The sequence below is a fragment of the Halyomorpha halys genome, unplaced genomic scaffold (assembly GCF_000696795.3).
Source record: "Halyomorpha halys isolate HHAL.00 unplaced genomic scaffold, Hhal_1.1 Scaffold2185.1, whole genome shotgun sequence".
NCBI lineage: Eukaryota > Metazoa > Arthropoda > Insecta > Hemiptera > Pentatomidae > Halyomorpha > Halyomorpha halys.
Window position 1 is genome coordinate 191,093 of NW_027107951.1, and position 11,677 is coordinate 202,769.

Below are 11,677 nucleotides of genomic sequence, written 5' to 3' on the forward strand. Positions count from 1 at the left end.
CCGTAATTTCATGGCTTCTAAATTATCTGAACATAGGTTAACTTTGAAACACACTTTTGATTTTGGCAATACCACCATACTAGCTTCTGTCCCTAACCACGACAAACGATTAATATCCGAAAGAATTTTTATACAATTAGAAGCTTCTCCAGTCAATCACAAAACAGATAAACAAAACCTATCCCTAGCCTATTCCCAAATAGTTAACTTCTTAAAGCACCCATAATTTATTTTCTTTTATCAATCATTATCTATTTTCAATTTGATTGTTTGTATAAGAATATGTTTTATTCTTATTAATTTGTATTCATAATTTTTTGACCTTTGGGCTCCGTATTTTTACATATCACTGGTTTTATGTTTTTCTTTTAAACTATAACTTGACCTTTTTATCATTGGTATTTCATATCAACTGTTGTGTCATAACGGTCTTTCTTGACAGTTACGTTTCTAGCATTAGTCTAGAACCTCACTCTAGCGGAATTTTCAAATAAACTCTTACATCAATCAGTTGCAGGCCTATCTTCTACGCCACAACGTAAGTCTCCTTTCTCGTTCTCATATTTGTTACATTATTCTTCCCCTTTCTCCATATTCTACCTTTTCCTATTGTATATATATATTTATATTTTTAGTATAGGTATATAAGTTAATACTCACAATGTAATTCAGATATAAGCCACTCACTATTTTTCATTGTCTGTCATAATGTTCAATTTATTTATTTAATTTTTCAGTTTTTTTTTAGACACTACTTGCATATCTTATATTATACATATTTTCTTACCTACATGATATTATATGTCATCTGTCACTATTTTCAATTTACTACCATAAAATTCCACGATCATCAATGAATTAAAATTTTGTACTATTCAATTATCAGTTATCAAATTTTTTATCATTTATGATTTAATTCAATATTTTGTATAATTCTAAATTTGTTTGTATACTATTCCTTTTCAATTGTATGTTACTCTAAATGTTATTGTTATCTCTTTTGTTCTATAGCCCTGATGAAGACCTGAAACTCATGTCGAAACGTCGGCATAAAATAAATAAATATGGTTTTGTTTATTTATGTTGTTCTTTGCTGACCGCGCCCCCCGACAAACTTCTCCAATCATTAATATACGGTCAACTATCTACACCTCATTAAAAACATTTAATTTGTGTTCACTCGTTCAACAAGAAGAAGTTGATATATTTTTAAAATATAGTACAAGTTTTTTTGCTAATTTCTAAAAATTACTAAGGGACAAATATAATAAATTTGAAAAAAATAAATAAAATCTGTACCACAACAACGCATGAAGGGTCAGGAGTTCAGTACTTTGTTAGGAAGTACTGTTACGAGGCCAACGGTTGTGCAAGGAGGTAATTAATTAAGGGTACCCAATTAATGAGGTTGGGTGGGCCCCAGGAGGGCTCCAGAAACCACAGGGTTGACTCACGGCTGCAGTGTAACAGAAAACAATTTTCTGCCCAGCCGGATTCGAACTCGGGTCCTTGGTGTCAGTAGTACCGACCCTTACCACGGTGCCACAGCGCTCCCAATAAATTTGAAGATAGAAGTAAACCGAGAAATGTTTAATTAAATTTAACTGTTTATCATGATCCAATATCTTTCGGACTAAAACATTTAAAGATAATTCAAGTGAAGTAGTAAAATAGAAAATAATTAAGAAGACTCATCGAGAAGAAATCATCTCAACAAATACGAACTTCAATTTCCATTTACTTTCACTTACTACCCTACTTCAGAGTTGGGCAACTATAAAACTAATAGCTGAAATTGTCATAGATATGATATTTATTTATCAATGGTTCATTCATAAATCAGGGTCGTTTCCATGGCAATATTAGCTATTAGTTTCAACTATAACTAAATTTTGCCCCATCTCTGCCCTACAAATGTCACCAAATTTCGTATAGATTGGTGGGATCCAGTTAAAGTTATTTTTGCAATTTAAAAAAAAAACATGGGAGTGAATATATTATAATATATTTCTGTTGCAATAAAAATTCGTAGTTTAGGGTTTCTCTAGGTGCAAACACTGGATATCAACTTAGCTCATGCCAAGGATATAACAGTTTAACAAAAGATAACGAAACCGTAATGCAATTGGGAAAGATCGGGCAGTCTCGGCTTTTCCCGTTCGAATCTGATGTGTCATTTTTCTCGTTTAGTTATTTACTACTCTTTAATATTTTGTATTTATCCATTTCTTATTATTGCTAACAATGAGAACTGTTTATTTTTTCTAAATTAACAAAATTAAAGGTACTTTAGAGGAAGATTTTTTAAAAGTTCTGTTAGACTATATCAATGAGAATAAAACCTGTCTGATACTAAAAACTACTTAATTTCTCATTCATTCATCGAGTTTAATCAAAATCGTTAGAGCCGTTTTGGATATAATCGAAAAAACTTGAAAAATCGATTGAATTAAGAACAATCGTTCGATTTTAGCGATAAGGTTGATACTACGTCCCAGATATATACTTGTCTTAAATATGTAATATCAGTTTCGTACAACTTTCCGGCAGTCAATAAAGTTATCAAAATCCTAAAAGAAAGCTATTTATCAATGGAATATGGTCCGGGTGCGGTAAAAAAAACTCAAATAGTAGATAATTATACTACTTTATTGAGCCAACGTTTCGCCGCACGTTGCAGGGCTTCGTCAGGGCTAAAAAAGATACAAACACTATAGTTACAAAAAGGGGGGGAAAAAAAAAGGAAAAAACATAAGTGTAAAATAACAAGGGTATAAAATGTAAAAAAGTAAGATCTTATTATATCTTACTTTTTTACATTTTATACCCCTGTTATTTTACACTTATGTTTTTTCCTTTTTGTAACTATTGTTGTAACTAGTGTTTGTATCATTTTTAGCCCTGACGAAGCCCTGCAACGTGGGGCGAAACGTTGGCTCAATAATTATATAAGTATAATTATCTACTATTTGAGTTTTTTTTTTACCGCACCCGGACCATATTCCATTCATCTATACACACCATCAATCAATAATCTTCCACAAAGCTATTTATTGTTAACCAACGTTTTGCCCTACTTTGCGGGACTTCATCAGGGCTAAATGAAAAAACAAGATACAAACATTTTAGAATTAACAAAACAATAAAATAAAAACATTTCAAAACAAGTGTTATGTTTATAAAGTACATATATAAAAAAAAAGGATTAATAGTAAAAATATAAGGAATTATATACATGTAGGTGGACTGTAAACAAGTTACTAATAAATATAACCAGGTGTGATAAAAGTTCTAAATAGAGATCTACATTAATAAATTATAGGAAACTACTCATGAAAATTAGTTATAAATTTGGTAAAGAGGTAGGTATAAAAGGTAGAACAGATAGCTGAAGTAGATATGGTATAGGTGAGCTATAGTAATAAGTAAAAGGGAGATATTAAGAAAATTGATTAAAATAAACAATAAATATAGAGGTAATCATCTGTCAGATTGTAACACGACAACTGAGAGAAAAGGTATAAAACATCAGGTATAAAAGAGTTATAACACAGGCAGTACTGAAAGCAATTGAGTACATTAAAAATAATAATATTGGAAACTTAACTGTCATGAAAGGACTGCAGAATATTTGGACTACTATTAAATTACACCAAAATATTCAGACCACGAAAAAGATGTTAGAAGGAAATGTTATAGAAACAAAACTATTGTGGGTCCTTTCACAAATGGGGATAAGAGGAAATGAATGAACCGATGAAGGAGTAAAAAATGAGGATATAAATTTTGAGGTACCTTTCAGTACTTTTAAGTCCACATTTCTAAATGATTGGAGGCAGGAGATTCAAAGTACAATTAATAAGAATTGGAACAAAGAGTGCGAAAGTTTACCACCTGCACCAGACGACCAAAGAGCATAATCTAGCTTGGCTGTCTTCAAAAAGATCCAACATCTAAAGAATGCTTCATAATAAACAGATTAAATAATTGGAATACCAAGCTCCCTGTCACTATAATTATATTATACTATATACTATAATTGGAATACCAAGCTACCCATCTCTATAATTATATTATACTATATACTATAATTGGAATACCAAGCTACCCATCTCTATAATTATACTATACTATATACTATAATTGGAATACCAAGCTACCCATCTCCACATAGTAGCATTGCATTGATCAACATGTCAAGCTTGAGATAATGCAGCTCTCAATGTTCAACACCTGTTCCAATGGTTGAAAAACCAGAAAGAAATTGTGTTAAGATTAAAAGCCCCATTTCATTCCACTACAATATCTGAAGCAGACTAAATTATGCCAACTAATTTTAAAAAGAACAGCTGTCCCTAATGATCCTGGCAGTTGAAGCAACATTAAAGAAAAACAAATAATATAATTTTAAATTTCATATAATGTTTTTTTAAAATTTTTCAACAAATAAAAAAGAAGAAACTATCCTTTCATTTCCTGTAGGTGCACTATCCATCTGAAATATTCTTGCAGATCTAATAGCTCACTAGTAAGTCACCTTAAGAACATAACCAACCATGATAGTCTTTGATTTTACTTGTATGAGAGCATAATTAAAACTCTAATTTACCAAGGGAAGAATTAATTCTAAATCTAATTTTATTCTCAAGGCACCTTTAAAGATTTATAGACCTTTGCAAGAATTTGTGAATGTATAACAGGCACCTGAAAAATAAATAATCTCAGAGAAGGCTTGTGATGAAATGAAAAGCCATAGAGACCAATGAGATTGGCGATTATAATTGATGTTCTTACTCAAGTTCATTAACTAGCTAAGGCAGGATTTGGCAACCTTTTCATGAAAGTGACTCACCAAAAAAAAAAATAAATGTGATACAAAAATAAAACAAATCGGTCTAAATATAACTTCATATTTGATAGACTAAAAACAAAATTTAACCATATAAATAAAAATGAGAAACTGCAAATGAATGAGAGCTCTGTCACTGCATATTTTCAGATAAAATACAATATTTTTCTGACTACAACCTTAAGAGAATCCATCTTTATGCGACCGTTCAATAGCAGGACCCAGCTCCTAAGATATGACAATGACCAAGTGGTCGGTCATACCTACAGGCAAAAGCTTTTAGTGGAGGTTCAGTCTCATGATGGGTCGTGGCATAACATATGTACAACCCTAAGAATATTGTCAATTTTCTTTAGTGAAACAAATTACTGAATTCACTGGTTATTTTACTGTAGATCATTCATTATTTTGTATGAAATGCCCTTAATTTGTACTAACTGAAAACTTAATACTTCAGCTGTTTAAAAAAAAATCTGAATCAACCCTGGGATCAGGAGACCCTCCTTAGGCAAGCCCCGTCTCTATAAAATGGTTATCCTTACTTAGGGAAAAAAGCTGGTCTTTCTGTACGAGCCTGACCTAAGCACTTAAACAGCACTTCTCTACCAAGTATTGAACCCAAGATCCTTGGATCCTTGATAGGTAAATAACGCTACAGGTATTTTTTTTTTCTATATGTTTAATAATTACACCGATCAGGAAGAAAAAATCTTGCGAAAATATTGGACATTTTTAAATATATATAATTAAAGCTTCTATTGGCCACACAAAACAGCTAGGAGAATTGTAGTTTGAAGATCCCTAAATTATATCATGATTTTTTTTTATTAATAATAAAATTGTTACTTTCATTATTTATTTTTTTTATGAAACTTACAAATGGAAAAAAAAAAACAGAGTATAATTTGTTATTCTTAAATGCTATATTACAAAAATAAAATATATTTATTTGTGTTTTTGTGAGTTATTTTAGATGAAATCTCATAATAGTTTGTAATGTAAAGTAAAGCTACAGGATTGAATATAAAGAGAAACTCAAAAATCAAAATCAAGTTCAACTTCTGAAACATTTGTAAAAAAAAATAAAAATACTGGGTAGCATAAGTGAAAAAAAGAGAGAAGGAAGGTAGGCCAAGCTTACTTTAGTTTTATTAGCTTGCCTGGAATATAAGAGAGTAAAGGAAGGTTATACAAGAAGCCAAAATTCTTGCAGGACCTTAGTGCCAAAAAGAAATAAATATAAGTAATCACGTTTAACATATAAACAGATATTTCATATTATTTAGTCTACAAATATTTTAATGTTCATATTAACATAATTTGTAAGAATTAATTCGTAATAAATAGTACCTTTCAAATAACAAGAACATTGAATAGTTTAATTCTAACTCCTATACTCCCAAAAAAAAAAGTGGAAATTTTAAGTGAATTATAAACCTACTAAAAAGGTGTTTTCTTTTAATAAAAAATAAAAAGTTTGGACGCTATTCATATCAATATCTTTTGTCGTAATTGACACTATAAAGTAAATAAAATTCTGTTATTCCTATCGATACTTTTGTAAAATATTTTATACAATCGAAAACATAAATTTTAACAATACAATATTTACTAACATTGTTTTATTATTATAAGTACAGTGCTGCCTGAAAATTGAGAGAAAAACTACGCATTCATTGTTCCATTCAATTAGTTTTCCATAACCCACAGTCGGTTGGAGTGATTGGATTTTGACCTGGAGTGATAGAGTTAGGGACTGATAGAATTCTAGTCACTCCATATCACAACAAAAATCCACATAGGATTTTAGAATTGTTGTTTCACAGTTGTTTCACCTCCCATGGGTTAGTGAGGAATGATCCTGGGACATGAAACTAACCATGAACTTATTTCCCTTCCTTTAAGCTCGGCATTGCTTCAATGCATAGGTCTATAATAAAATGCGCTTCAGTAAAATTGTTTAATTGTTGGAGTAAAATAAGTTCTAATTTTTCTTTTTTAAAATATAAATGAAATAGGACACAAATACAGATTTAAAAAAACAAATTTATTAAAAGATCATTAAAAAATGTTTGATACTCCTAAATATTATAAAAATGCAATTTAGAAAATGTGATTGGTGGTAATAGTATTATTTATTACGTCATAACAGTTTACTGATGTTTACTTTCTATGAAAAAAATAATTCTTAACATAAATTAAAAAACACTAACAGTTGAAAATATTACTAAGAACTGGATCTCTGCTTTTTTATTTCTGGAGGCACATAATCCTCAGTGACATGTTTCTTCTTCTTCTTTTTACCCAGCCATTTCTTTGGATACCTAACCTTTTTGTTTTCAATGGTTATATCAATTTCATCTTCATGATCAAAAAAGTATAGTTCCTGTTCTCTGTCCAGAAGTTCTTGTTTCTTCTCCTTTATACTTTTTAATTTATTTGCTTTTTCAAGCTTATCAATTTCTTCACGAAGTGATGATTCACGATTATTCTCCCATTCATCATAGACCTGTGAACATGTTAATGGTAAAAAAAAAAAATGATAATTCACTTATCTCTTAAAGACATATTAATTAATAATTCAGGATATATCTTTCTAAATAAGGGACTTACTCTGATTTGTTCTTGGGCAACAGTTTCACTAACGGGAATTTCTTGTTTGATTTTGGTTTCCAAAATTTCCAGCATATTATTTGCAACCAAGTTTTCACTTTTCAAAGTCTCTAAACCATTTTTTAATTCTTGATATGATTCATCCTTTGTTATACTATCATCAGTTTGATCACACACAAATTTATTGACCAGATTTACAGTAGTCTCTGTAAATACTTGTTTATTCTTCAACGCAGTGTTAACAAGTACTGTTGTAGTATTCCACTCTTGAAGTAAGGTGTTACCCAATAAAATTAAATCATTTTTAACAGGGCTGTCAGTACTATTACCTATCATAAGTAGAGTCTTACCTATCAAACTGTGTGGGTCTCTTAAATCAAAATGATTATCAAAATAAGGATTTCTTATATACTTAACTCTCACTTTAATTTCTTCTCCATCATCTTTTTCTGTTGTTTCTTCAGTTTTTTCATCCCATTCTGTGGGACTGGATAAGTATTTGTAACAACTATAAACGGACATATACTTTAGGAGATCATTAGAGAATTCTTCTTGCAGCATCTGGAGAGTTGCTACTTTAGCGGCATTTCTGTAATCTCCTTTATCAAGGAAATGGTCCATTAACAAAATATAACAAAAAATGTCAGGGAAAATTCCATAGTTTAACCGATCATTCAACACCCTCATTAATTCATTCGGCTCTCCATGAGCTAAGTAGGTTCGAATAAAAGCATGATGTGTAGAAGGAAATATGTTGGTGGCTTCACATGACATTCTTAATCTATGAATAATATCCTCCATCTCATCAATGTGTGAATCATCACTAACAGCATTGACAAATATATCAACATCAACAGCACTGATTGTTTTTGATTGATTGTGTTTGTTATCTATTTCATAAAACATATTATTCAAATTAACTTTTTGAAGCAAAGATGATTTAAGCCTATTATTCCATTCCTCTTCACATTTAAAAGAAGCAGACATAAAGTCATGCTTCCAAACTCTGCAAAGGGATTTTCCATAGTTTAATAATGCTCTACTATACCTAGTTCCACTCCACATTATGATATTTTCTCTAAATAAATATAACTTTAAGTATTTCAGTTACACGTATAAAAGTTTAACAAAGTATATTCGCATGATAACGAATTTCAACCAAATCTTTTCTACATAATAATAGGTGAGAAAGATAACTACTGAAAAAAATAGTGATAACGTGTTCAGTACATGTAAGAGTATATAACATTAACAAAGAGGTCATTCTGAGAGGATTGGGACATTAAAAACATTATGAAAGGAATATGGTCCGGGTGCGGTAAAAAAAAAACTCAAATAGTTGAATTATACTATTTTAATGACCCAACGTTTCGCCCCACGTTGCAGGGCTTCTTCAGGGCTAAAAAAGATGCCCCCCTGCAACGTGGGGCGAAACGTTGGCTCATTAAAATAGTATAATTCTACTATTTGAGTTTTTTTTTTACCGCACCCGGACCATATTCCTTTCATCTTTACACACGGTCAATCAATAATCTTCCAGTAAAAACATTATGGTTAAACTAAATTGTATTTAAACATAGTGAACAAATATCTCTAAGTCAGCATCACTCAAACGATATAATAAAGAACTATTCTTGTACCAATGAAAAAATATCGGGATAATTATTCCATTATGGAACCTGATATTTTTATCCATCTGGGGATTCGATTTAAGACATAGAAAATCACATAAACCTAACTTCTATAGTTTTAATAATTTCATTTTGATGATTGGTGGTTTGCCACCAATGCTTACGTTGATTCGTGATATTATTTTTTGTGTAAAAATTATGCAGTTCATAAGTTTACTAAGGACATATTGTCACATATATACAGTGATCAAAAAAGTATTGGTACACCATTTTAAAAAAAATAAATGGTGTACCAATACTTTTTTTTAAAACTTAAAACATGTTTAATAAACTTTATTTTCGTCAAACACTATTACATTTTTTATTGTGCTAGTCTCTTTGAAAAATAAACATGTACATGAAAAAAACAAGATATTAATTAAAAATGTAATTATTATATTTTTAAAAAAATAAGTATTTCTGGGCCAAAAAAGTATTCATACAAGTGAACATTGAGAAGTTTTAAGTAATCCTCAGGTCAAAGCAATCCCAGGACTGGTTGTGGATTAGTAGGTTCAAAGGGTAACTGATAGCTCCCACAAGGGGTAGTAAAACATGTGAGTTGAGTTCCGTCATTAAAGATAGAATTGTTTCCTTATCACAAAAAGGTTTCAGTTTTAGGGAAATTAGTAAACGCATTAAACAGAGTCATTCAAGTGTACAATATATAATAAAAAAAGTGGAACTACTGAAAATATAAAACGCTCAGGGGGCCTAAAATGGTAACAATTAGGGAAGCCTGAAATATTGTACGAGTAGCTGCAAAAAATTAGTGCCAGGAAATTAGCACAACATTTAGAAACAACGTCTGGCAAATAAGTTATGTCCCAAACTACAAGAAATGTGCTTCACAAGGGATGCTACAAAGGAACATCGCCCAGGAAGAAGCCATTTATTACTGAGAAAAACAGGCTCAAGAGGTTGAAAACCTAAAGAAAACGCTAACAAGTCTTTGGAATTTTGGAAAAATATTTTGTTCTCAGAAGAGAGCAAATTTAACATTTCTGGATCTAATGGAGATATGTGTGGAAGAAACCCAAAATGGGATCTAAAGAACATTGTTCCCACAGTTGAGCACGAGGCGGTTCTGTCATGGTTTGGGGCTGCATGAGCTGGTCAGGGGTTGGAGAATTACACATAATCAATGGCATTATGACATCAGACATTTATGAAGATATATTGCGTTGTAATTTAAATAAAAGTGTTCCAAAATTAGAGATTGAAAAAACTTATATATTTCAACAAGATAATGATCCCAAACACACTGCAAGAAAAACAAGTGGACGGTTATTGTACAAAGCCTTAAAGGTTATTCCCTACACCCCCTCAGTCCCCTTATCTGGACCCAATTGAGGCTTTATTGAAAAAAAAAAAAAGTTCGGACTTTTAAATGTTCAAATAGACAAGAACTAATAGTGAAGTTGAAGACAGTGTGGAACAAAAGCGGAGAGGTGACTCAAAACCTGGTGAAGTAGGTGCCAAGAAGGTGTGAGGCTATAGTAAATGCAAAGGGACTTCACACAAAATATTAAGTTATGTACATGTGTATTAGTTCTTTACAATTTTATAATAAAAACGAAATAATATTTAATTGTATGAATACTTTTTTGGCCCCAGAAAACCTTTTATTTTTTTAAATATAATAATTATACTGGTAATTTATGTTTTGTTTGTTTCATGTAAGTTTTTTTTTCAAAAAAAGTTGCATAGTAAAAAATGTAATAGTGTTTGGCGAAAATAAATGTTATTAAACTAAAAAATAAATGGTCTATCAATACTTTTTTTGATCACTGTATGCACAACCCTAAGAATATTATTGAAAGACTGTTGAATGATCGTGTGTAGTATATATATTCCTTATATTTATCTAAAACTGTTATGTACGTTTTCATTAGTGAAACAAATCGCTGAATTCATTGATTATTTTCGTATATACTACTTATTATTTTTCAAGATACAGCCTTAATTTGTACTTATTGAAAGCTTATTACTTCTGCTGTTAAAAAAATAACACAAAAAACAATAAAGTATCTGAATCGACACTGAATTGTGAGACCCTCCTGAAGCACCCACAGCCTCTATAAAGCGGCTTATAAGAGTATCATTATTATCCTTAATTAGGGATAAAAGCTGGCCGTTCCAGGTGAGCCTGACCAAACCACTTAAACAGTACTCTTTGCTAAATACTGAATTTAAGACCCTGGATGGGATAGTAACGGTACAGATTTTTTTTCTTTTCAATAACTACATGAGTTAGGATGACAAAAATCTTGTGAAAATGTAGAACATTTTTATATATTCCCAAAAGTTCAGTAAGTCACATTAAACAGCTAGGAGAAATGTAGTTTGAAGATTCCTACATTACAACATGTTTCTTTTTGTTAATAATAAAAGTTGTATTTTCATTATTTTTTAATGAAACTTACTTACTTAATTTCTGTGTAAATTCACTCAACTATGATTTATGTAAACTTACATCTAGAATAAAGTAGATAACCAACCTGTTGCAGAACTGGAAAGGACCTAAATATATTCATCTAAGATT

At 30.6% G+C, this 11,677-nt stretch overlaps 1 protein-coding gene across 1 annotated transcript; it reads right to left on the bottom strand.

Annotated features, from left to right (window-relative positions):
- Positions 1 to 6,875: 6,875 nt before the first annotated feature.
- Positions 6,876 to 8,661, bottom strand: LOC106691233 (uncharacterized). Its single transcript, XM_014436946.2, has 2 exons — positions 7,463 to 8,661; positions 6,876 to 7,358 (listed from the first exon to the last, which is right to left on the bottom strand). Exons 1-2 carry the CDS (start codon positions 8,525 to 8,527, stop codon positions 7,077 to 7,079), a joined length of 1,347 nt encoding a protein of 448 aa, XP_014292432.1. The 5' UTR covers positions 8,528 to 8,661; the 3' UTR covers positions 6,876 to 7,076.
- Positions 8,662 to 11,677: the final 3,016 nt, after the last annotated feature.

Excerpts from the sequence above, each read along its gene's own strand:
- LOC106691233 (XM_014436946.2), bottom strand. The coding sequence starts at position 8,527 with ATGTGGAGTGGAACTAGGTATAGTAGAGCATTATTAAACTATGGAAAA. Across the intron at positions 7,359-7,462 it reads TTGCCCAAGAACAAATCAGA|GTCTATGATGAATGGGAGAA; the intron begins GTAAGTCCCTTA and ends ACATGTTCACAG.